The sequence below is a fragment of the Podarcis cretensis genome (assembly GCF_951804945.1).
Source record: "Podarcis cretensis genome assembly, chromosome: 13".
Lineage (NCBI taxonomy): Eukaryota > Metazoa > Chordata > Lepidosauria > Squamata > Lacertidae > Podarcis > Podarcis cretensis.
The window spans coordinates 28,172,042-28,198,735 of record NC_137182.1 but is presented as its reverse complement, the minus strand read 5'-3'; the positions used below and the strand labels follow the sequence as shown (position 1 = coordinate 28,198,735).

The 26,694-nt window shown below is 46.0% G+C and overlaps 1 protein-coding gene across 4 annotated transcripts in view; it reads left to right on the top strand.

The window, feature by feature from the left end:
- The window catches only part of ORMDL3 (ORMDL sphingolipid biosynthesis regulator 3), a 31,857-nt gene extending 5,528 nt beyond the window's left edge, over positions 1–26,329 (top strand). The window contains exons 1-5 of one of the 4 annotated variants that reach the window (XM_079948915.1): positions 3,388–3,470; positions 6,125–6,179; positions 10,261–10,452; positions 16,952–17,103; positions 18,898–26,329. In XM_079948915.1, coding sequence (XP_079805041.1) covers positions 10,279–10,452; positions 16,952–17,103; positions 18,898–19,033 — 462 coding nt within the window. In that variant the 5' untranslated portion in view covers positions 3,388–3,470; positions 6,125–6,179; positions 10,261–10,278 and the 3' untranslated portion in view covers positions 19,034–26,329. Of the gene's footprint in view, positions 1–3,387; positions 3,471–6,121; positions 6,180–8,263; positions 8,336–10,260; positions 10,453–16,951; positions 17,104–18,897 lie in introns of those variants that run through there. The other 3 variants (XM_079948913.1, XM_079948914.1, XM_079948916.1) reach the window with 3 other exon arrangements.
- The last annotated feature ends 365 nt before the right edge of the window (positions 26,330–26,694 follow it).

The window sequence follows — 26,694 nt, the reverse complement described above, 5'->3', positions numbered from 1 at the left end:
CCCGAGGTACTATTTCTGGGTTAGCGAAGTCTGTAACCTGAAGCGTCTGTAACCTGAAGCGTCTGTAACCTGAGGTACCACTGTAGAGGGAAACAATCAAAGCCCTGCAACAAAATGTTGCAGGTTATCCCTGGTAACCTGAACCAGCAGCTGAGGGGGTTGAAAAATAAAAGTTACCATTAAATACATATGCGAGTTTCTGTTCTAATTTGGTCTTTTACTTCACATACAATGGAGAAAAATGTGGGTGTTTTTACATTTAAAAATGGAACCAGTCTGCTTGCAAGTTAATAGAGCATGAGGTTTCTGCAGGCAGCTGGGTGCTGGGCTTGCTGTTGGAAGCCAAATAGTCCCATCTGTGGCCTGAAATACAGCAATGGGTCTACTTTACAGGGCTGCCAAAAGCTGTTTTTCTCCAGCACAACCCTCCAAGCTGCAATGGGAATGTAGCAGTGAACTACACCTCAGGGTTGTTGTTGCCCAACTTGCAATGTGGGGATTAAAGTAGCAGACAGCAATGCAGATTTGTTGGAAACCAATCAAGCGTCTGGCCTGCAGTATTTGATGTGACTGTCCATAGTCACTCTCTCTCAGATGCAGCCAATTTCAGCCTGGAAGTATAAGGACAGTAGTGGACAGACAGTGAGGAAAGTGGACAGACACACTGATGCCTAGCCCTAGCTGAGTTACAACCTTGGATTTCTCTACTCTGGGCAGTTCTCAGTTCTATCTCTGGGGACATTCGAAAATAGCTGCTCAGCGTAAACCCGGAAGTGACCTAGCTAGACTTGTTCCTTATGCCCTTTATATCAGGGGTGTGGAACGTTTTTGGATCCACAGACCATAGTGTTATCAAGAGCGTCCTCGCAGGCCAAATTTGACAGGTGGGCAAACTATATGAGTGAGAATTTTGGGAATATGCCTGCGAGTTTTGAGATTGCTCTTTGGGCCTGAAGTTCCCCATCTTTCCTTTATCTGTCCCTGCAGTCATCTTCCAGCCAGTTCATTCCATCTCCCCACCACTGACTGCCACACCCCTGACCTCTCAATATTCCATGGCATTTGGTTATTATGGGCCTTTCTAACTTTTGTGTACGCATGCCTAGGATGGCACTGTAAACAGCCATCTGTGCTAGTTTTGCATGCCAAAGGAACAAGTCCTGTTGGTGTTCCTTTAAAAGAAAGACTCATTGCGAACATTGTTATTACGAGGCATTAAAAAATAGCCACTTTAAAAAAAAACCCACACCTTTGCTGTTTTAGAGTTTCACGCAAAATGATCTCTCTGTCTCTCACTCCTCCCCCCCTCCCCAAATACACAACACATGATGAATAAGTATAATTGTGTATCTACTGAGATATTGCTTGGATCCAGGGTCTCCTGTCCTCATTTCATGCTTCAACGCAAAGTTAATAAATTCAGTGTCTCATCTGTCCTTGTAGTTCTCTGGTTAATGTAACTTAAGACAGGAGCGCATTCATCAGGCATGCTTGCTCTGGTGCCAGCTGTTTCCAGCTGTTTCTTTCCTACCCACCAGCACCACTTGTGCTCTCACTATATGCAGCCAGATTTACCATTCTAATGGTTCCTAAGACTTTTAATGCAGTGTTTTTCAACCTTTTTTGGGCAAAGGCACACTTGTTTCATGAAAAAAATCACGAGGCACACCACCATTAGAAAATGTTTAATATTTTTTTCTTTAATGGCAAACAAAAACGTTGCGGACCATTCTCTGCTCAGCGGGGATCGATCCGCTGATCCCCGCTGAGCCAGCGGATGACAGCTCTGTCTCCGCACTGTGTGCGGAGAGGGAGATGTCAGAGCCCCACTGCTCTCTATGGGGAATCGGATGAGAGCAGACCGCCTGTCCGCTCTCATCCGATCCCATCCGATCTGATCCCCACCCAGGACGGATGGAAAATAAGGTGGACACAGTCCGGCGCCCGCCTAGTGGGCGAAAATTTGACATTTTTCAAATTCGAATTTTTCAATTTTTCCCACGGCACACCAGGCAACATCTCGCGGCACACTAGTGTGCCGCGGAACAGTGGTTGAAAAACACTGTTTTAATGAACACTCTTCCTTAAACAGAGTTCACTTCATATGTAGCCTTGTCGCCGTTGAAAGCTTTTAACACGATCACTTATTTATCCTTTGCAATCAGAGGCTTTAAAAATTAACCACAACAAACGCTGTCAAAATAGGCCGGGGATTTGTTTGGTTTTTGTTTGCAGTCCGAATCTGAACATGAACAAAAGTGGGCTGTTAAAATCTTATCGAAGAACATGTTTCTCCCAACCCCTCTTCAAAAACATATTCTGAAATGGAGCTGGTTTAGAATGGTGAGAGGGGCATCCTAAAAGCGAAGAGCAGGTCTTTTGGAGAAAAAAGGTGAAATTGGTGTGATATAGAGACATTGCTTTCCCATGCTGTCATCTCTGGTTGGACCAAGTTTTGAAGCTTTCTTTCTCCCCACCCTGCCCCAAAACACAATGATAGCAGGATGAGTACCCCACTGTCAACAAAACCTCCATCACACCACATTTTAGCTTGCTTTCAAAACGCACACTGTGAATGCTTGTGAGCTGAGTCGGGTACTACCAGAAAAGACCCCACTAGACCATAGCTGTCAACTTTTCCTTTTTCTTGCGAGGAATCCTATTCGGAATAAGGGAATTTCCCTTAAAAAAGGGGGAAAGTTGACAGCTATGCACTAGTCCCCGCGAAAACAAACAAAACTATAAGCTCCAGTGTTTTCAGCCGATATGGGAGAGTTCCCTTTTGGATCCCAAATATGTTTCCACGTTAGTGGAACGAACCACTGTGTGCCTCCATAAAAATAAAGGGCCCTTAGAGCCAGCCACTACTTGCCATCTCTGAATGTTTTCTTGATGGCTGTGGCAGTCCTAGAAGAGGGATGGAGGACTACCTATGGTTTTTCAGATGTTCCTGGATTCCATCTCCCATCTTCCATGTTTCTGTTAACTAGAACAACATCCTTAATGACCATTTGTACCACTTTCAGGCTTCGGGTTAGCCGCAGCCATTTATTTCCATCTTGGCCATTGGCCTTGTGGTTGCGGGTGGGGTGGGGAGTGGGTTTCGGGAGTCGCAACAGCGTCTGAAAGGCCTAAGGGGTCCCTATCCTTGAGGAAAACAAGAAAGCCAATATAGCTTCCCAGAATAGGTGCTCTGCCTGGCTCTCCAGGTACAGATTGAGCTTTTTCCTGTGGCTCATTTCATTTGCTAAACAGGCAACATCAGTAGGAATACTGGGCATTAAGAATGCAACTTCAGTGCCCTAAAATTCAGTTCAGCCCGGAGGATCTAGCTGTTGCGTTTACTTAAACTGCACTGACATGAGCAGATCCATGAATGACTTTGCACAACCAACTAATCCTGATTTGTAATGGGCTTGCTCCAGATGCAAAGAGGCCTGTGATAAATCAACTTGTTTCAACCTGAAAAGGTACTATTTAGGCCTTATTTTTGATGTGCTGGACCAGCACAACAACCCTGCCAAAATGTTAATGGAGTTATAGCTATCTATAGCCCTCCCATCAGATGTCAATGAAATAAACATCTATCTAACTTTTAGAAGACATCTGAAGGCAGCCCTGATTAGGGAGGTTTTTAATGTTTGATGTTGTGTTTTTAATATTCTCTTGGGAGCCCCCAGAGTGGCTGGGAAAACCCAGCCAGATGGGCGGGGTATAAATAATAAATTGTGATTGTTATCTATCTATTGCCAGCTTTTATGGTCTACCCATCACCCGTTGGTCCACAGGCAGGTTATGCAGGTGGCGCTGTGGTCTAAAGCACTGAGCCTCTTGGGCTTGCTGATCAGAAGGTCGGTGGTTCGAATCCGCACAACGGGGTGCACTCCCATTGCTCTGTCCTAGCTCCTGCCAACCTAGCAGTTCGAACGCACGCCATTGCAAGTAGATAAATAGGTACCACTGCGGCGGAAAGGTAAACGGCATTTCCGTGCGCTCTGGCTTCCGTCACGGTGTTCCATTGCTCCAGAAGTGGTTTAGTCATGCTGGCCGCATGACCCGGAATGCTGTCTGTGTACAAACGCCAGCTCCCTCAGCCTGAAAGCGCAATGAGCGCTGCAACCCCATAGTCACCTTTGACTGGACTTAACCGTCCAGGGGTCCTTTACCTTTTACCTTTACCTTACATACATTTTTAAAAAATACAACCCAATCAGTCTTCAAGGGCAGCCCCAAGTACAGTGGTCCAGTTAGACCCTTCTCTGCAGAGGCAGGACCATAGCTGCTAAACCAGCTCTCGCTGGCAGTAAGCGCTTCTTGTCTTCTTGTCACCAAAGCTACTTGATGGTTCACAAGAGTTTTCAAGGATCTCTGGTATCAGTGCTTGTTTAAGCAGCATATTTTGGGGTGGATGGGAATGTAACTCTTTACATTTATTTATTTTATGCTTATTTATCGCTGTGTTCACTTCATAGGAATTTGCAATGGTCAATGTTTGCGGCGTCAACTCGCACATTTGAACAACTCGCGACCCTGCCAAGCTAAACGTCGCCTGGCAACCTTGGCAAGAGTATTTCCCACCCTGGCAAGGCCACAGGTTCTTGGCTTGCCTGTCTTTCATCCCAGGATAAGCAGCGGCATAAATAAAAGCAGCATTGCTTTTCCTGGTGGACAGATCAGAGAGTCTATTTTATCTCAAGTGATCACCTTAAGGGTTTTCTTGCATTGTTTGCAAGGGGCAGGTACATACGGTGTGGCTGGTCCCCACTGGGAGTTCAAGCACGTTTGGGTTTGAGGTGTGGCTTTGCTGGCAGAAGAAGCCGGACTGCCATGTTTTGAATGATGGGAAGAAACAGCGGGCTTCAAGCCCAAACTAGAGAAAGCAGATCCACTCAAAGCAGATCCATTGAAATTAATGGACCTAGGTTAGTTGTGGCCATTAACTTCAATGGGCCTGTTTTGAGCGGAAAACTAGCACTGGATGCAACCCAGTGGAGTTAAATACCAAAGCAGATGCAGTACAGGCGGTTTAAGGGAATGGCTGTGGCTCAACCGGAACGACTGTAGCTCATTGGTAGAACATCTGCTTTGCATTCAGAAGGTGCCTGTTTTGACTTGTGGCTTTTCCAGGTAGGGGTGTGAGAGATCCATGTTTGAAACCCTGGAGATCTGTATACACCATACCGTTTCCTGCATTGCAGGGGGCTGGACTAGATGACACTTCCAACTCGACAATTCTGTGATTCTATGACCTTGCTGGACCAGAGGTCTAACTCTGTATAAGGCAGCTTCCTTTGTGTTTCAAATATAGAGAGAGAATTCAACAGTCCTTAGTTTCAGTTTTGGTTGTTCATTAGTATTGCTAATATTGTTTTGTGGATTAGGAGTGCTGTACCTTGGTAGTCAAATGGCTTAGTTGTCGAACAAATCGGCTCCTAAACGTCGCAAACCCGGAAGCTCCTGCAGCCAACCAGAAGCCACGCCTTGGTTTTCGAACCGTTCTGGGAGTCGAAGGACTCCCAGAACGGATTGAATTCGAGAACCAAGGTACCACTGTAATGCATTGTGAATTTTATCATACGACTTTTCTTGCGTTTGTGCTGTTTCGCCTTTTCGTTGTTGTTATTGCTTTGTTAATAGTGTTTCATAGAAGGCAGTTGTGTTTTACTGATGGTTTGCAATCGTTTTGCTGATGATTTCGATAATTATTTTATACCATTACGCTGCGGTTGTGACGTTCTGCTATGTTATCACTTATCGTATATAAGACGTTTGGGACTCACGTGAGTGAAAGACGGAATAGAAATGTAAGAAACGAAACGAGTTGTTCAATAAACGCAGCAAAAGGGGAGGATCTTCTCATTTTAACAGCAATACGGGTGCGTGGGTAAGGGGTGCTAAATCCCACCCACCTACAATTTACCACCCTGCAGACCTCTTCCCAAGCACCATTTGTCAACCAGTCCATCGCTAATGACTGAGCCCAGACAGAGATTGGGGAGTGGGGAGTGGGGTTCTGCGTGCTGCACACCATTTTTCCTTTTTTTTGTTTTGTTTTGCTTCTAACAATGTATTTCCCTTTCTCTCTCCTCCACCCCCCACCCCCACCCCCTTTCTATTTAAGCAGAACAGGAGCTGTCTCTCGTTCCACTCTGATACGTCAATTCTGCCCTGCTGGAGAGGTAAGCAAGGATTAAAGTTTGACAGCTTATCAAACGCTCTCCCATATTTGCGCAAGTCCTTGGTTGGCTGCGGTGGTATGAAACCTCGGTCAGGAAACCGCTCAGTTGTGTCTGTCTTTTACGAGCAGAAAAAAGAAAAAAAAGAAAATTTGCTTCAGCAATCTGAACTTTGCTCTCCAATGCAAGGAGATGTTTTCCTGTGCAATCCCAGTTTTGAAGCCTCGGGGGACGATTGAAGTCCCCTCCCCACCTAATCATAACCACAGAGCTAATAAAGGCTAGTATTCAGGGCTGTCAGGCCCTTACCTCTTCTAACACACATCTGCCTGCTCGGGGACACGACTTTGTGCCGTGCTGTAGTCATCAGTAAAACAAAACTCCACTTGCAAATTTTTAAAAAGCCTCATAAAATGCTTTGCCGAAACAGGTTGTTAATTTTTATAGCTCGGTATTTTCTCTCTCTTTTTTAATTGGTCTTTTAAACTAACGCCCAATTGCTGCCAGAGTTCCAGGATAATAGCTGGAGCCTCTGCAAGGCAAATGTTCATGAATAGAAAGGGGCGATGGTTGTGTGTGTGTGTGTGTGTGTGTGTGTGTGTGTGTGTAGAGAGAGAGAGAGAGAAGCTCTTGGACAGAAGTAGTGTCTGATAATGCCTTTTATTAGCCTGCTTCATGTGCCGATCTCGGATCAGAAGGGTGCATAAAGAAATGTTGTTGCTGGTCACATACCTGTAGAACTCCCTTTGGGAAGGAAAACTTATGCACCAGGTATCATGTTCTTACTTGCACAAGAATGTGAACAGCAAGTAATATAGGAAGCAGACTGAGTCAGGCAATTGGTCCATCTAGCGCAGTATTGTCTGCACTGACCGGTAGCCACTCTCCCAAGGTTTCAGACAGGGACATTCCCAGTCCTACCTGGAAATGCCGGGAATTGAAGACACGACATTTCATACACAAAGCAGATGCTCTTCCACTGAGCTGTGGTCCTCCCTCCGTGTACAAATTACTAGATCAATGGGGAATCCACACTGCAGTGAACAAAATCCATGGAAATGCTGCCCAGCTATTGATTTTTCAGGTGTACAGTGGTACCTCGGGTTACATACGCTTCAGGTGACAGACTCCGCTAACCCAGAAATATTACCTGGGGTTCAGAACTTTGCTTCAGGATGAGAACAGAAATCGTGCTGCGGCGGCGCGGCAGCAGCAGGAGGCCCCATTAGCTAAAGTGGTGCTTCAGGTTAAGGACAGTTTCAGGTTAAGAACGGACCTCCAGAACAAATAAAGTACTTAACCCGAGGTACCACTGTATAAGAATGGGGGAAACCCAAGAAGCCAGCCAGAAAAGTGGAACGTATGAATATGTATGTTAGAAGCAGAGAACCGTGTCAGTCCAAGATTATTCTTTTTTAAAAACAATACATAATTGGTGTCTGGATAACACCACTAGAAAAAATGCTCTGTGCTTAAAAATGGGTGAGTGGGTTGTGTCCTACTGTTAAGCAGGCTGATGTGCAGGTGAAGGTCCTTGTTGGGTAAATTCAGCCTAGAATAGGAGGTTCTATAAATAGCTACAGAAAATGTGTTTGACTTGCATCCCAGCTGCGTAGATAGCAGCCCACAGACAGGCCAGATGTTTGGGATCTGACTGAGATTACATGAAGCTTGAAGGACAGAAGAGCTACAGAAGCAAGTGCTCTCGCTCTCTTCCTCTCCCTCTCCCTCTCCCTCCCCAAATTAAAGTGGCTAGGACAATGCAGAAGGCAGAACTATAGACTCTGAAACAGCTCAGGCCCAAGTCTAGATGCATTTGTGAACATCTGGTGTCCGCGCTGCCTAATGATGCAAGAGGCTGCCTTGATAATTAGGGCACATTCGCTGTAGAGAACAGATAATTAAGATATTTTGGAAATGGGTGCCATGGGAAACTGATAGGATAGAGTAGGAGGAAGTTAAGTGCAATGTGCATATTCTGACAGCTGCGATTGCATTGCATGCAAATTGGATGGTTGCACGGCGCTCTTTTATGGGACTGCTTTGTAAGGATTGCTGAGAAGAATTTAAGCAAAGCAGAGAGTGGCTGTATGTAGCTCATTGTCGGAATACCTGCTTTGCAAACGGAAGGTCCCAGATTTAATCCTCAGCATTTCCAGGTAGGGCTGGGGAAGACCCCTTCATGAAATCCAGGAGAGCCATTGCTAGCCTTTGCTAACCTGGTGTCTTCCGGAAGTTTGAGACTATACCTCTTTGACCCCAGGCAGCACGTCTGGAGGGCGCCAGGTTTGTGAAGGCTAATGTAGACTCTACTGAGCTAGGTGGGGCAGTGGTGTGACTCTGGAGTAAGCCAGCATCCCATGCCCATTCAAAAGTGTTGCATGGATGCTGAATGGCATTACTAAAGAAGAGGCAGGAACCAAGGCAGCTTTCAAACTTCTTACACCTTCTGAAACCTGTGGCTGGTCCCTATTTCCTGTATGACTGTGCCCCTAGTCATGCTCACTGGAGAGGTGGTGGAGATGTCTTTTAAAAAATATTATGATGCTGTGTGTGTGTAGCAGCGGAGTCTGTGCCAGTGGTCCTCAGCTCCCCCCCCCCAAGTTAAATATTGAGCAGGAGATGGGTGTGCCTTGACGCTAGTGCATAGAACATGTAAGTGCCGCTTTCCAGAGCACCATCCCTTCCTTGCCAACCCTTTCGCCAGCCCTCTTATCTAAATAGGAAACGTTGCCTAATGTGTGTGTGGTTCTGCCTTTGAGTTGCAGCTGTTCTGTCGTCAGGACAAGTGGATTCACTGTGAGAGCAAACATTGCTCCATCTGCTATATGCATGTATTCATTTACTCTGCAATCGGAGGCTCTGCCTTGCGCTGGCAAGTTGTGGCTAGGGCCCAAACTAGATGGGGCTATCCAGCCCTCGTGCGGCTGATTCTTCACCCCACCCCACCTAAAAATAAACAGCTCCTGCAGGGGTTGAACCAGATTGCAGCTGTGGTGCTTTAAACCCTTTGCACTTGCTGCAGTCAAAATTCGAATTGGGCTGGGTGCACGCATGCACTCGTTCCTTCTCTTTGCAGCAGGAGGGAGGTTTCACGCGGTGCAAGCAACAGGGATGGGCCCCCTCTTGATTTGGAGCATAACCACAATGGGGTGCACACAGGGTTGGAGATGATCTTCCCCATGCCAAGGTATTACTCCAGCTCCCCCACCCCTCACTTGGCTATTTGTTGTGGGAGAGGGAATCGGCCACGCAAGGGTTAAAGATGTGAATGACTTCATGCCCCGCTTGGCCCCGGCACAACTTCGTAAGCCGGAGCACGGCAGGGCATGCCGTTCCAAGGTAAAGACACGTCGTGTGCCGCAGATAAAATCAATACGTGATGGCAGTGTGCTTATGTGATTGTGGTGACCGTCAGTGTGAGGGTTGTGGGTGTTGCGTGTATTTAAGGATGCCTCGATGTGTTTTTTGATCGGCTGGAGAGTTCTAAATCCGGGCTCTGTTAATGATAGGACCCTAGGCACCGTCCCTGCGGTGGTATCTGTTATGTATTAAAGTCACAACTCACAACTCAATAGTATCCATAGGAAGAGATACAAGATGGCCTCCCAGGTCTGCGGGAAGCCAGTTGAGCAGGGATGTGGCTGCCCAGTTGATCTTGGTCTGCAACTCCCGTCTCCCCTGATCATTCACCCTGCTGGCTGGGCTTGTTGGGTGGCTTAAGTCCAGCAACATCTGCTACTGAGCATCTATAAGGGCCGTACCCTCACCTAGCCGCATTCTGAATCAGCCTCGCCCCTTGGTGGGATAATTAGGCTTAACGATATCAGGGTTGGTTTACGGAAACATGCAAAAACTGACCCAGGCCAGAAACAGATGGAGCCACCTGCTCCAGGGCTGGGGAACCCAGACCTTGTTGGACTACAACCCCCATCTGCCCTAGCTGTGGCATGGATGGTGGGAGCTGTAGTCCAGCAACATTCCAAACAGCCGCAGAGTCCCCCAGCCCTGGTCTATCCCCCCCTATTTTGGAGCTTTTCCTCATCCTGCTAACCCATCTGTGTCCCTCTGTGTTCTGCTGCAGGGCCGCCGAGCTGGAGAGATGAACGTGGGCACAGCTCACAGCGAAGTGAACCCGAACACCCGGGTCATGAACAGCCGGGGCATCTGGCTCTCGTACGTCTTGGGCATCGGCCTTCTGCACGTGATCCTCCTCAGCATCCCCTTCTTCAGCGTCCCTGTGGTTTGGACTCTGACCAACATCATCCACAACATGGTAGGGGGAGCCCCTTTGGGAGCAGCTTTGAGTTCCGGCGTTGGGCACTGTAGGCAGAGGATGCTTCTGCAGGCAGCGCAGGGAGGGGGAAGCCAACACAATTCCCACCCCCTGTACTCCCTATAACACAGGGGTGGGGAATCTTAGGCCCAGGGCCAAGTACAGCCCTCCAGAGCTCCCCAACTAGCCCTTTTCTTCAGTCCTCCAAGAAATGGCTATCTAGGCTATATGAATGTCTGGTGTCTAGACCAGGCAGCCGGCAAGTATCCATCTAGATGCAAGTCTGACGCTATCAGCTGGATTGTCCAGAGAGATCCATCATGTTGTCAGTGCCAAGGATGGGATTGTTGCTATGAGCATGCAAACTGAGCAGAGAGTCACGATTTTTAAAAAAAACATTTGTGGCACAAGCATTCTTGTGCCTACCTGCCAGGTATAACAGACATTGATTTTTTTATTAGGGTCTTGGTGGTGGTGGTGGTTTTTAAATCTGCAAACCAACCCACTTTTAGTCGTTAAATGCTTCTAACGGAGACCTCTTTTCTGACTTCATTTATCTTGTTCTTGCAGTCAGTGTCCATTTTACAATTTCTTAAAGATACAGTACTGCACATGTGCCCAAGCGTGCACACATTTACTTGCACACAGCTGGCTCAGATTTGACAACCTCAGCATAGGAAACTATGTGATGTATTATGCCAAGAACCAGTTTGGCGCGTGCATGCTCCCTGCGCTGCCCCCATGCACCGGCTTTTAGCACTTTTATCTCGATTCTTTAAACCACCTAAATGCCTGATCTGGGAAACCATGGATTAATCTTGGTTCAGTCACCGTGTGGTTATACCACAGTTTCCCAGTTCAGGTGTAATGGGAAACTATGGTTTAAATTAACTCCGGACCACTAAAGCTTGCTGCAGGAAGGGAGTGTGGGGTGGAGCACAGGGTTTATTAAGGATTAGTAAGCCATCTGAAAAACCTCATACATGCTTCTACCCCACCTCCTGCTTTTGTTTTGTGCAAACCTGAGACTGTTAAGGGGAGAAAACCCTCCCGAAACCCGTTCAGAAAACAAAAAGAACACCCCAGTTTGAATATCACACCAGTTTGAAAGGTCATGGCTTCCCCCTAAGGAATCTTGGAAGTGTAGTTTGTTAAGGATGCTGATAGTTAACAACAGGAGACCCTCAACAGAGCTAGGCTTTCGAGAGTTCCCTGGGAAAGAGGGATTGATCATAGGGGGTTTCAGCAGCCTTGAAACAAACTGCAGTTCCCAGCATTCTGTGACAGTTCACAGTGCTATAGTACAGTTTTAAAGGTACAGTGGTAGCTCAGGTTACAGACGCTTCAGGTTACAGACTCCGCTAACCCAGGAATAGTACCTCGGGTTAAGAACTTTGCTTCAGGATGAGAACAGAAAACGCATGGCGGCGGCGCAGCAGCAGCGGGAGGCTCCATTAGCTAAAGTGGTACCTCAGGTTAAGAACAGTTTCAGGTTAAGAATGGACCTCCAGAACAAATTAAATTGTTAACCCGAGGTACCACTGTATACTGCAGATGGGGGACTAAAGCTCACAAAACAGGCTGCACAAGGAGCAGGTGTGAAAGTACAATTTGAAATAATCATAATATAATTTTAAGGATGATGACTTATGGTGTGCCTTAGCAGGGGCTCATTCTCCCTCGTCCTTAACATTGGTCCATATTTCTGGGCATCTCCTCCCCCCCAACCCTCAGTTAACCTTAATCTGCTTAGCCTAATATCCAGACGCTATCTCAGCGCAGACATGGCAGCCTGCTGGCTTATGCCCTGTGCTCAGAGTGGTGTATCATTTTGCATCTAGCCAGGGGCGGTGGGGGTGGGGAGCAGCTCTCCCGGCGGGTCACCCCATCTGCTCCGCATGCAATTATTTCTTCACTTTAGCAGTAAAAACAACTGAGAGTGACAGCTATGTGCTGTTTGGCTTCCTTCCCCTCTGATATATTTAACGTGTCGCTGGCCCTGTAGGGTGTCTAGCTCAGGATTGTTAGAAGGGTTTTTTATAACGGCGTCAGCGTAGAGAGATGCACTTGCTGTGTTTGGTTTCCACACAGTGGTTGTATTCCAAAGCATATGCATTCATCTAAGTCCAGGGAGTGAGGAAACTCAGGCCTGGGGGGCTGGATTTGGCCCTCAAGACATCTCTGCCTGAGCCTCACATCCCTTCCCAGGCCACACCCCTCACTCGGCTGACTCTGTGCCCTTGTCTCATGATTTTTTACTGGACCAAAATGTGTTTGCTTGCATGCCTGGATGTAGGCGAGAGTTTGGCCTCACCCACCCCTGGTATGTGGCCCTTGGAAGACACCCCCCCCCCATGACAGAATGTGGCCCTTCATTGCCCCTGATGTAAGGGGCATCTAAGAAAAAATGTGGCAGAAAGAGAAAGAAAGATGCGATAGTGTTGGAAGAGGCAACAGGACGGGATAATCTTGACTGGATTTGTAGGCTGATGCACAAACACGGGGTGTCTCTCTCTCTCTCTCTCTCTCTCTCTCTCTCTCCCTCCCTCCCTCCCTCCCTCCCTCCCTCTCCTGTCCACCTACTGTGGAACAGCGAGAGAGACCCTAGCTGACATTCAGCCGGACCCCAGAATGAGTGAATTGACCTCAGTACCCACTGACATCAATTGAGCAACTTCGTTGTGACTCTAGTCACCCATTGGTTTCAGTGGGACTTAAGTGCCACCACCTTATAATTTGGATCCACCCAATGATTTCGCGTGGGAAGAACTGAAATCAAAGAGGATAAGAGCTGGAAAGAATTAACACAAAGGAGTCCGGGCACCTTGGCACCGGTTATCGCCATGCTTTGTTATCATTGCTTCATGATAGGATGATCTTAAGATGATTTGCAACTGGGAGTCGCCCGCTCACAGATTTTATCTGGTGCTTTTGTTCTCTTTCAAGGCTTCCCCACCCCCGCTATGTAGGAAGCGAACACTGTACGTCCGCCAGATTAAAATTCCAAAGTGCAAGGCTTTCTAGAGTGTTGCAGTATCCTGTTCCATGAAACTTGAAGCTTGGTGAAATTGGGGCGTCTGCAGCTAAAGGATTGTTATTTGGGCTGTTCATCCTCCTCCTGTTTAATATGGACATATGGATTTCTCACACCCAGTGCTTATTATCACACCCATTTACTCCATCCAAATTAATTGCAAAAAGCTACAGCCACCCCTAATTTGCTTAATACCACTTTAACAAAAGCTTCATAGCACCTACTGCAATAATTGGAAATGTGGGGCGAGCCACACTTTTTGTGCAGGGCGGATGATGATGATGATAATAATGATGATGATGATGATAATTTATTATTTATACCCCACCCATTTAAAAATACATTAAAACCTCAGTCATTAAAAACTTCCCTGAACAGGGCCGCCTTCAGATGTCTTCTAAACATCAGATAGTTGTTTATTTCTTTGACATCTGGTGTGAGGGCATTCCACAGGGCCAGCGCCACTTCCAAGAAGGCCATCTGCCTGGTTCCTTGTAACTTCACTTCTTGCAGTGAGGGAACCACCAGAAGGCCCTCTGTGCTGGACCTCAGTGTCCGGGTTGGATGATGGGGGTGGAGACGCTCCTTCAGGTATACTGGGCTGAGGCCGTTTATAGCTTTAAAGGTCAGCACCAACACTTTGAATTGTGCTTGGAAACCTTTGGAAAGGTGTTCAGTGGTAATGGAGGCACGCTGAATAACGATGCACCCTTGTGCATTTTTTCATAGCATGCTAGCCCTGCCAGGTTACAACGAGGGCAGGGTTGTCTAGCTTCCAAGCACAAGAGCCCCGCTGGATCAGGCCAAAGGCCCACCTAGTCCACCATCCTGTTCTCATGGTGGCCAACCAGATGTCTATGGGAAGCCCACAAGCAAGGGAAGAGCCCTCTGCCCATTCGTGAGTCCCCCTGCGGGTGGTATACAGAGGCAGGCCACTTCTGACATTGGCGGTAGAACGTAGTAGCCGCAATGGCTAGTAGCTGTTGATGGCCTTTGTGTAATCCTCTTTTAAATCCGTCCAAGTTGCTACAACATGTTGGAGTGAGTTCCGTAGTCCACCTATGCTCCATGTGAAGAAATGGCATTCTTTTGTCGGTGGCGCAGCCACATCTGGCGCAAGTGGGGTGGAGTTGCCAAACCCCTGGCAGGCCACAATCCATAACTGGTGGGCTGCAGTTCGATTGGTAGGGTTGGAGCGTGGAGCCCTGACATACAGCTTTGTTAAATTTCCCACACCACACATTTATTATTTCATAAAATTTTGTACAGTGGTACCTTGGGTTACATACGCTTCAGGTTACAGACTCCGCTAACCCAGAAATATTACCTCGGGTTAAGAACTTTGCTTCAGGATGAGAACAGAAATTGTGCAGTGGCTGCACAGCAACAGCAGGAGGCCCCATTAGCGAAAGTGGTGCTTCAGGTTAAGAACAGTTTCAGGTTAAGAATGGACCTCCAGAACAAATTAAGTTCTTAACCCGAGGTACCACTGTATATCCCTTGATGGGGAGGGGGGAGAGAACTCAAAGTGGTCTACAAAGCAGGTAAACCAATAAAATCATCACTTTAAAATTTACAACCATAATTTAAAACAGCATATCCCAAACTTGGGTCTCCACCTGTTTTTGGACTACAATTCCCATCATCCCCAACCACTGGTCCTGCTAGCCAGGGATGATGGGAGTTGGTAGTCCCAAAACAGCTGAAGACCCAAGTTTGGGAAATATACAGAAGGTCAAAACCACAACAGAAATCAACTAAAATAAGTCAGAACTCATACAAACTTTCTAAACATTTGGGTAGGCATTTCTAAACTAAACAAAAATGTCTTTGGCAGGTGCTGAAAGGAATACAGTGAAAGCGCCTGCCTTGGTATCAATAGGTAGGGAGTGCCAAACTAAACAAGTTCTTACAGATGCGGTTGTGGGTATTATGTGGCACTTTATAGAAGTGCCAATTCTGTTGATTGAAGTGGTCAAGTGGGCACATATGGTAGCCTAGCTGCTATACATCCGGAATTCTCCAGACATATCCTGGATTCGTCCGTCGGAAATAGCTTCCATACGGAATTTCCGAAAATTGGTAAAAATGGCAACCCGAGTCAGTGGTGGTAATTTATTGGCAAATTTCCTTTAAAAAAAAACCAACCCCAAAACTTCAAAGCTCAACAACTTTGCCCACAAAAAAGCTCAACAGCTTTTATGTCCGGACTTTCACTTTTTGAAATATGGCAACCCCAACATTTGGGTAAGATGACGTCATAGGTAAACAGGTCCCAAGGTGTTAAGAGCTTTATATGCTAATAGTAACACCTTGAACTCTGCCCAGTGGCGGATCAACAACCAGGGCAGAGCCCTGAGCACAGGTGTTACGTGCTGAAAAGGCATTCTGCACTAACTGCAGCTTCTGGGTCAAGGGCAAAGGAAGCCCCACAAACAGCGCATTGCAGTAATCCAACCTTGAAGCAACCAGTGCATGAACTACTGTGGCCAGGCTCTCCCGGTCCAGGAGCAGCCCCCCATGTGTATTACAAGTGTTAAGCTGCCTCCTACACACCTGTGACAATAACATGTGCCTCTTAGTTGCCACTGCCTGCTGCAATAACCTAGGGCAGATTAGGAATTTGCACACAGGGCTGGCTCAAGTCATTTTGTGGGTGCGGTGTGAAATCTGAATAGGCACCCTCTCTCTGCCCTGGGTACCATTGGCCACGCAGACGCCAATAACCGGTGTGGCACAATTCGTGACCTAGAAGTAGATCTGTGTAGGAAATCTGCTTTGCGTAGAGTGCCGGCCCTTTGAAAAATTATGTATGTGACACTTTGCCTCCAAAAAAGAGCAGGGAGGGGGCTGCCTCTTGAGGCCCCAGTTATATTTTTATGTGCATTACAGCATCTGAATTTTTTAGCACTGCTTTGTAGGCAGCAGAAGTGGCAACAGCTCCCCCTGCCAGCACAAATGTATAAATGATGTGTTCCATGCTAGTTCACTGCTCAATGCTTCCTCCTGCTTTTTTCTCCTTTCTTCCTTGGATCAGGTTAGCCGAAGCATTTTAAGATTCCAAATACTGCAGCTTCTTTCCTCTGCCATGTTTTTAAAGGTCGGTCAATAGTCCACTTTGCAGCACTGCTTCTAGTGGACTTCAGCCAAGCACCTTAGATCGAGGGTTTGTAGTAGAATAATAATTATCCTAAATTAGCACTGTATCTGCACGTTTGCCCTCTTTCCTGCTAGGCTCCCCTTGCTTCTCATTGAAAAGTGGTTATTCATTGGTTGTGCAGGAACCTTTCCTTCAACACAGCACATCTTTCGCAAGGACGTTGCTGCCTTTTCAACCGGTTAAATCATGACTCGAAACAAGAGAGAGGAAGAGATGAGCGAAGTAGCCCAGAATAGCGACGGAATATTGTTCCCCACCGCCATGTAGCCCTAAAAACACACGTGTGTGTTTGTGTTTTCTTACAGAGCATGTACATTTTCCTACACACTGTGAAAGGAACGCCTTTCGAGACGCCTGACCAGGGCAAAGCCCGGCTGCTGACTCACTGGGAGCAAATGGATTACGGGGTGCAGTTCACCGCTTCCCGCAAGTTCCTGACCATCACACCAATTATACTGTGAGCGTAAAAGAGGGCTTGGGACTGTACTGATAAGGCTAGGTACAAATCGCTTCTGCATCAGGCCAGAGGCCTGCCAAGCCCAACATCCCGTTCCCACAACAGCTAGTCTGATGCCTGTGGGAAGCCCACAAACAAGAAATGTTGCTGTTCTCCATCAATGAGTATTTGGAGTCATGATGCCTGTGGTCCTGAGGTTATGGCATGAAGCCAAGTTGACTAGAAGCCACAGGTAGCCTTATCCTGCATGTACTTGCCTCACCCTCTTTTTAAGGCTGTCTAAGCCTGGCCACCCCCACAACTCATAGCAGGCCAGTTCCATAAATTAACTCCACACTGTGCGAAGAAATACTTTTCAGACCCACAGAATTCCTTCCTCCCTTTGTGCCCTTAGAGCCGTGTTTCCCAAATTTGGGTCTCCGGCTGGTTTCCCCCCACTACAATTCCCATCATCCTTGACCTCGCTGGTCTTGCTAGCTTAGGGATGATGGGAGTTGTAGTCCAAAAACGACAGTACCTTAACATTCTCTGGGTAGTGAGCAATACGATTTGCAACGTTAAAGAAAAATTCCTGGAAAAATGAAAAGCTTTTCACCTGGCATCCAAAGAATATATATAAGATGTATAAGACTGAATCAGGCGAGTGTTGGAGATGTAATGAGACTGAGGGTACTTTCTATCATATATGGTGGACCTGTAAAAGACTATTGGGAAATAATTCATAATGAACTGAAAAAAAATGTTTAAAAGTACTTTTCCAAAAAAACCTGAGTCCTTGAAGTTGGGGATAAGTCAGACAGAAATTCCCAGGTGTTGGAAAAGGTTATTTATGTTTGTCACTACTGCGGCTCCTGTTTCTTTAGCCCAAAAATGGAAAACGAGCGAAGTCCCGACTGGCAACTTAAACTGATGGAATATGTGCAGCTTGTGGACCTAACGTATAGAATAAGAGAACAAGAAGAACATAACATTTAAAGAAGACTGGAAAATGTTTATTAAATATATGGGAGGAATTGTGTACATATGAAAACGTGGGCAGCATAATTAAGATAAATTCAACAGCGCAAATATGTTTTGATGGATGTAATAATGGAATACAAAATGGTTTAGTTTATATAAAATGTGCAGGTGTTTATGCTGTGTGAAATGAACCATGGAAAGAGCGGAAGGGAAGTCATTGATATTTTAAGGTTGTTTAAGTGAATATTGGGACGCGGGTGGCACTGTGGGTAAAACCTCAGCGCCTAGGACTTGCCGATCGCATGGTCGGCGGTTCGAATCCCCGTGGCGGGGTGCGCTCCCGTCATTCGGTCCCAGCGCCTGCCAACCTAGCAGTTCAAAAGCACCCCCAGGTGCAAGTAGATAAATAGGGACCGTTTACCAGCGGGAAGGTAAACGGCGTTCTGTGTGCTGCGCTGGCTCGCCAGATGCAGCTTGTCACGCTGGCCACGTGACCCGGAAGTGTCTGCGGACAGCGCTGGCCCCCAGCCTCTTAAGTGAGATGGGCGCACAACCCTAGAGTCTGGCAAGACTGGCCCGAACGGGCAGGGGTAACTTTACCTTTACCTTAAGTGAATATTCTAAAAGGTAAAACAGAAATTTAATAAAAATTATATATCCATAGAGAGAGTGATTATATGCATGATATAAAAATGTTGTGTGTATGTGCATGATACGGGCATCCAGCAAGCCTCCCTAGGGCGGGCATTCCATGTTTCAACTCTCAGTGTGGGCTAGTTGAGGGAACTGGGGCATACGCAATTCAATTCTTTCCTCCTCTTCTTTCCTCCGCAGTTATTTCCTTACTAGCTTCTACACTAAATACGACCGGATACACTTCATCATCAACACCATCTCCTTGATGAGCGTCTTGATCCCCAAGCTACCACAACTGCATGGCGTACGCATCTTTGGGATTAACAAGTACTGAGCCCGGGTGTGTTTTATATTCCCTTCTGGTGAGCTGTGAGAGGCCAGCAACGTGAGAACCCTGTTTCCTTCGTTCCGGCTGCGTCTTCAGGATACACTTCCACACAATGGCTCCTTTTTAAAAATTTAATTTCTTTTTAAAATGAGCACATGTTGCGCAGGATTCCAAGATCCAACAGAGAACACAGACGGCTCAAACGATGCTTGAATCCTGGGTAGAGTTTAGCTTGGAAGAGAGACAAGGGCTGGGGGGTGGGGGGAGCTTAAAATGTATTTATTATTATTATTATTGTTATTATTTTATTTTTCAAGAATCTGAAAATAGACGCAGACAACACTGAGATTTGAAAGGTACTCATAGCTTGCTCTCTGGGTAATGGAAGACATCCAGCCCAGAAGGCTTGGACAGGTATAGAAAGGTAGGAGCCTATTGCAAGGCGATGTTTAGGATGATAGCAAATGCACTTTAATATAAAGTTGTCCCCTTTGGGTGGGGATTTGTGACTTGCTCATCGAAAGGGCTATATCAGAAATTTTGAGATGCACACTAGGTATAGATTTCTTTGTGAGTTTGGAAACCTTAGCTGATCATTTATAAATACATTTTAATTATTTGGTAGGCAGTTGGGACAGATTCTCATTCTTTCTTGCAGGGGCATGAACCAGGTCCCCCCCTCCCCCAGTTACAAAAGCAATGCTCTTCAGAGTCTTCTTTGAAAAGCCTTTGCCTATATATCTCAAAGCTTTTCCCTCTCTGAGGTTGAGGGAGTGGGGAACTCCACATGGCAGGTTGAAAACACAACCCAGGGACGAAAAAGGAAGAGGAAAGAAATGTTTTGATACTTGCCTTGCAGTGGTTGCCACATTTCGACAGTCGCAGCTGCCTCATTGCAGCGTCTCTTCTGGATGGTAGAGCCAACGGCTGAAAGACCGGTCTCTTGAAGCATGGATGGTTTATTTTGACATTGTACAATGACGGCGGTGGAGAAGACACAAGATGAGGCCAAAGGACCCAGGCCCCGTTTCCAGCATAAGTTGATTAGGGTTGATTAGGTACCACTCTTTGTTGATTCATTCGCTGATTCATGCCAGCACTGGGGTTCAGAGAGAGCTATCTTGTTGCTGCCCTCTGTGATGTCTAACTGAGATGTTGCTTGTTTCCTGGGCAGCCTCCACCCATGTGGTTTAATGGGCTTTTGCTTTAGTGCCCCACTGTGTCAGAATAAAAAACCCTGTATTGCTCTCTGTCACCTAGAATGCAGATATTTTGGTATACATCTGACTGCTGGTTGGTCTGCTTCCTAAAGACCGGTACAACAAGGAGGAGGGTTTTCTTCTGCTAATGGATTAGTAAGTGGGTTTCTTTCTTTCTGATGCTTCTGTTGGATTGGTGGGGGGGACGGGAGAGAGAAACAGACTCTGAGAGCTATAATACATTATGTCGTGTAATCGCCAACAGCCTTTTAAGGTGCAGGCTGCAATTCAATCATGCGGACATCAAGAAAAACGTGTGTTAAGTTTTGATCATCAAGATCATAGGTATGTGAGTTTGGTTCTTCTTGTCAATGTTGTGTCCTGTAAAAAAACAAACAAACAATTTCCCTCCCCTTATCCACCCCACCCCAGGAAATACACACATTACTAGCTACGATATGAGTTTTATGATGGGATTTAAACAGCCTGAGTATTTCCTGGAATCTGTTTCTCAGGCTTGTTAGCTTGGCAACTGAAATGTTTCCTTACCCCACTATACTGGAGAGGCATCTAAACATTTGAGGCCGGTGCCAATAATTCTTAAGCCGTTTTTCCATCTTTAGAACTGTTTGGGACACTTCCCTGGAAGGAGGAGGAAGGCATTTTAAACACCACCTCTGCTTTTGGCAGTATCTAGAAGCGATGGCGGGGAAAGCCCACCTGGTTTCTCAATGGCCACATTAGCAGTGGTGATACTGTTGGTCTTTGCAGCAAGCAGAGGTTCTGGGTTGGGCAAAGAGGTTTCAAAGCCTTCCACCAAGCCCAGTATCATTAAAGGGATGGGAGTTGCCCCCTTCAGATGTCCTTCCCATTATCAGATTTGGTACAATCTACATAATAAAACAGATGATTTTAGCTGAGGTTCCTGCATTGCAAGGGCTTGGACTAATTGACTCTTGAGGCCCCTTCCAACTCTACTATTCTATGATTCTATCCCTATCCTTGACCAGGGGCTCAAGGCAGCTCAACAGACAAAAATAAAAGCCGCTTTACACCTGCAGCAAAAAATGTAAAGGACAGTTAAGTGGCTATCCGGGGAGGCAATGTGTACTAAAGTCCACAAAGCTTCAGAGACAATGATGCAAGAAACAAAGGAGATTGAAAATGTGGAGGCAGAGGTGGTGAACCTGCAGGACCTCCAGGTGTCGGGGGGACTACAACTCCCATAATCCATGAACGTTGGCCATGCCGGCTGTGGTTGATGGGAGCTGGAGTCGAGTGGCACCTGGAGCATGTTCCACACCCCTCTATTGAAATAAATACAGTGGAGCTGTGTTTGGCACAGCTGCAGCCAAACATTGCTTTTGGGCTTGTCACCTGTATGTTTTAGCAGCCTTTGTGTCGCAGTTGAGACTAGTAATCTTGGAATCGAAGGTCAGGTTCTGGTGTACTTGGAGCTCTCCCTCCAGACACAACAGGGAAGAGTATCAGCCCTTGCAATTTCCTGTCAGTCAGAGACCTTCTTGGTTGGCCAGGTAGAAGGACCAGGTCCTGATGTCTACCTTTGGTTGCCTGACAGAGCAGGACCTTATTCCTGGTTACTCCTGAGGCTGTAGTTCCTCAACCTGATGGAAGTCATCTAGCCCTTGCCCTAGCCCAACAACTTGTCATGTTGTTGTCGTTTTGATTGGCACTGACAGTTATAATTAAGTGTAGGTACGTGGGTTTGTGAATTAGGAAGACGACAGTAGCTTCGAAATTACGGATAGGCAATATATATACCACTGTTGATGATGACTGGTGTGGACCAGAGCTTGTCATCTAGGCACAGAGAAGGAGGCAGGGTCTTCCCAGTGTAATTCTTCTCTGAGAGAAGCAAGTGGCCTTCCCTGCTCAAGAACCTGCCAGCAAAGTGGGCTAAGAGGATTAACATTGTAAGCTTTTCACCCAAATCCCAGCGCTAAGATGCTGAGCTGCTATTGACCTCCGTTAGAGCCTGTATTTTTTAACTTCCTGTCTAAGGCAACTTGAAAGCAAGGTACTTTTTAAAAATATTCATGAAAAAGGAAGAAAACCAAATTTAACGAAATGTGAAAAATATACCAAGGCCAGGGAACAGACTTGGCATTGGGTTCTCAGAAAAGCGGGGGGTGGGGGTGGGGGTGGAATAGGCATTTTAATTTTTCTTCTTCTTGAGTTCAGTTCAGTTATTAGCTTTTTCCAGCACTAGATCTCCCCGTTCTACCTCCCATTCTTTATTCTGCAGAAGAAAAACAGCTACTAATATGTTAAAATAATAGTGGAATGCTGAACAACCACTTCCCAGTTTTCAGTAATTCAGTGGAATCAGATGAGCCCAGCTTAAAAGTTGAAATTTAGCAGCGATTTTAAGAAATTTTTAGCAAACGCACAATTTTAACCCCAGGTCTTGCTTTGATGAGGAGGCAAAAATACCGGGGGAGGGAAACAATCTGCTTCAACGTAATTTCTGCAATAGAAGTTGTGCTCATTACTTGATGATACGTGTAACTCAATATATGGATAACTTAAAGGGCTTGTGTATTTTTAAGCACTATTCCAATATATAGGTGGTTAAGGCCTTAAACACCGATCTAAGTTGCACTCTTCCGAAAAACAGAATGTTCTTTTGCAAGGGTATAAATCAGTACCCTACTAAAAAGGAAAATCTATAGAAAGAGCTCATTAGCACTATGTCTACACACCAGCCAATTTTCATGTCATTCATTGCTCTGCAAACTTCTGCTCCTACCACTTCTTTTTCATTATTCTGAGTACTGAGGGGATTGTTCAGAGTAGCCCGTTCACCAGCCACAGTGCTCTCAAGGTATTCTAGGCCTGCCTTAGCAACCTGAAGTCCTCCAGATGTTTAGGATGTCAATCCGTCTCAGCCAACAAGGCCCAGAGCTCTAGGATGAAGGGAGTTGTAGAGCAACAACATCTGGAGAGTACCAAGTTGAGGAACCAGCTGTTCCAGGCCGTGTCTCCCGTTGTCAGTAAGAGTTCCTGTTACAGTTAAGCAAAGGGGGTGGGTTTAGCTTTATGAAAATCTAAACAAAACCCTTTACAATACGAGCTGCCAGCACACTCTTCTGGCAATAGTTATTGCTACTAGAAAAGTGAGCTCTAAGAAAGCTTACGTTGTCCAGACCAAAACCATATGAGAGAATCAGCTGGCAGATTGATCCTTTACATTAAAAATATTAAATATTGTGGAAACTTTCAAAACCAAGTGGAGATGAAGAGAGCCTGGGCTGTGGTCAATCCTATATGCTCATTTGCTGAGGACTTGCTCAGTCCTGGCTTTGTCAAACAGAGCAAGCCCTGTTAATATGGCGTGAAACCCATTTGTTTTCCATATTCCCCAATGAAGCTGCTTCTTGGTGCTGACACGAAAGTTCGTGCAGTTTCCTTGTTGACCACTTTCTGTAACTCGGTACTGTAGAAAGAGCTGCTTTGCTAAGTCTGGGCACTCTCCACAAAGAAGAAGTAGTTGTGGTTTCTGTGGGCAACAGAACTTATTAGAGACGGTGCACCATGCTATCATTTTTAATAATTTGGAATCACTTCTATCAGTAAATTGTTCCCCTGTGTGCGCCCCTAATGGAATATCCCTGGCAGAGGGTAATGGACATGCCTTAGCCTAACTAAGGATGGCAGGGGGGTGCGGAAGTATAATTGTCTTTTCTGAGTTGTGTTTTAACCAACCCGGTTAGGTCCACTGGGCCTTTTACGAAGAGCCCCAAATTCCTCCTCAGTTTGCCTTGGGAGCAAACAGCGATTGAGCCCTTCCTGCTCTTCTAAAGGAGGTGCTGGGTGGGCAGGCGATAGCATGCTCCCTTTAATTCACTGTCCCAAAGGCCAATCTCTTCCACCAGCACCCTAGTAATCATTTTGAAGGGGACTCAGAATGCAGTGCACCATTTGCAGTATTGTCTCTGGGCCACAAATCTCTCTCCACCCTACATGGCTTTATGGATAAATAAATGCTCTCTTCATCATCAAAGCGGTGAGTGGAGAGGATGGGATTTCCCACACAAATGTTGCATGTGAACACATTTCTCCTGGAATAATTGTAGGTACCAAGGCTGCTTTGCCCAGGCTGGTATAATTAAGGTATAAAATGCATCTCGAGCCTGGTGCATCTTAGAGACTGAGCAGAAAGGCCATGCACTGTCTAGGGTTTCTGTTGTCAGGTTCTGTGATAAGTGCAGGAACAATCTGAAACATGGGCCTGTGGTGGTCAAAGCTTCAAGTTATACTAAAATCATGCCTGGCATTTCCCATGTGTATGCAATAAAAAGCTGAGGTTTACCCCTTCTCCCCTGTGCTACGATCCTCCTGAAAATTACCCCTCTGTGAAGTTGTTTGCCCACCCCCCCAAGCTGTCATTATCTGCAAACAGCAGCTTCAGGCAAGAAGTGGGTTTTCAGTGATTATTGAAATTCAGTGATTTCATTATGGTCCCGATCTGGAATCGCTCCCTCTCGCACACAAAATAAATAGATTGTAAATAAAAAGACACGGGGAATCTCAACACGGGATTCAAGGACTTAATGTAGCATGTTGATAGAAAAAAAATATGGAGCCTATCTGAAACAAATCAAGGTTTTCTTGTGGCTTTTGATGGGGACTCTATGGAGTCTGTGCACGCCCAGGACAATGCACAGAGCAGCCTAGAGGAGAACAACCCCTCTCCCAGCAAGCAGCTTGCATTGCATGCAGGTTCCACGGAGCAGACTGAGTAGCTGTGTGCTTTGTGCCAAGTCTGGAGCCAAAGTGCTGGCAGACACCTATAGAACAGGTGGACCTCCTGGTCCTGGTGGGCACCAAACTCCCATCCCCCTTGACCAATGGTGAGGGTGATAAGGGGGTTGTAGTTCAGCAGTACCTGGAGGTCTGTAGGTCTCCCCTCCCAGGGCTAGAGCAGATGATCAGGGCAGAAGTCGTTTCTCAGAGAGGAGGGTAGCAGGTGTGAAAGATTTGCAGCAGAACTGGATTTGTTATTTGATGATCATCTAACGGGGTCAACAGAGCTGCTAGTGTCCCTACTCAAATTGCCTGCAGTTCCTTCCTCCAACCGGCACCTAGGGTGGCTTGGTGAGTAGGGAATCTGTGCCTGAACAGCTGTGCTCCTGATTTGATCTCTACAACAACAATGCTGTTCCTGACCATGAGAACCTCTGTAACAGCAGAAGTAATGATGGAACACGCAATCGCACAATGGTCCACTCAAAGATCAGTGGAAAGGAAGCAACGTCTTTCCAAGTTGCCACAAGAAAGTTTTGCTCGAAATAAGTAGAACTGGGTTGTGGGGCTGCAAATGGTCTGCTCCCACCCATATTTTTGCACCAGGTAAAGCATAGTATCATATGGGCAGGTCATGTATATGTGACCATGCAGGGAACAGTGTAACAATAATTAAAGGGTCCCTGCCAAAGGGGCATATGTAGCATTTCTGGAACTCCAGAAATAAAAGGAAAAGGGAAAAGACCAATGAGCTCTTTTCACGACTTAACAGCAAGGTGCTGTGTTTACTACAGGAGCTAATACTTGTGGGTTTAATTGCTAATTTGGCATCAATTGATTAGTGAGGTCTAGGTTTTTCTCTTAGCTTTATAGGCTGTTTACTTCATAAGGATTTAATTTTAAAAACAACAACAATAATTAACTATTTTAAAGGTATGGTAGTAAGCTCTTTAGGAGGGCATGGTAGCTGAGTTGTTGCCACAAACTGCATTTTATGATATGTCTGTGGATTGTTCTTTAATTGTAGTGAATTAACCTATTGTATTGATTTACCATTATCTGTGAAATATAATTTTTAGAATGTGAGTGTGAATGTTCTTTTCAGTGAGCGTTAAATATTTTACACCTTTGTGTCGAACGAATTACGGTTGTGTTGGTTTTATTTTTTAAAAATCTTCTTTTGTTTCTGGATTTGCTCTCGTTTTGTCGTGTACATGTGAGAAAAGAAAACTTTCATCTGGAGAACTTTCTAAGACAAAGTGTGAATATTATTTTTATGAGTCCTTTCTACAGTATTCAAAGACAAACCAATTAAAAAAAATCAGTATTCATGTAATATATCTTGTATGTATTCCTCGAATCTGTACAAAAATATAAGAAAAGCTCTAATGTGTCAATGAGCACTGCCCTGCTCTTCCCCTGACTAAGGAGGATGCCTGAAAAAGACAATGGTGTTTTGACATTGTGTTGAGGGTTCTTGGCTGCTTCCAGATCAGGGCCTTTTTGAGTCATTTTTCATCCTAATGATAGTGACGTGGGAAGCTGCCTTATACCGAGTCAGATCACTGGCCCACCCAGCTCAGTATTGTTTATACCAGTGTATCCCAAATTTGAGTCTCCAGCTGCTTTTGAACTACAACTCCCATCATCCCTAGCTAGTAGGACTAATGGTCAGGGATGATGGGAACTGTAGTCCAAAAA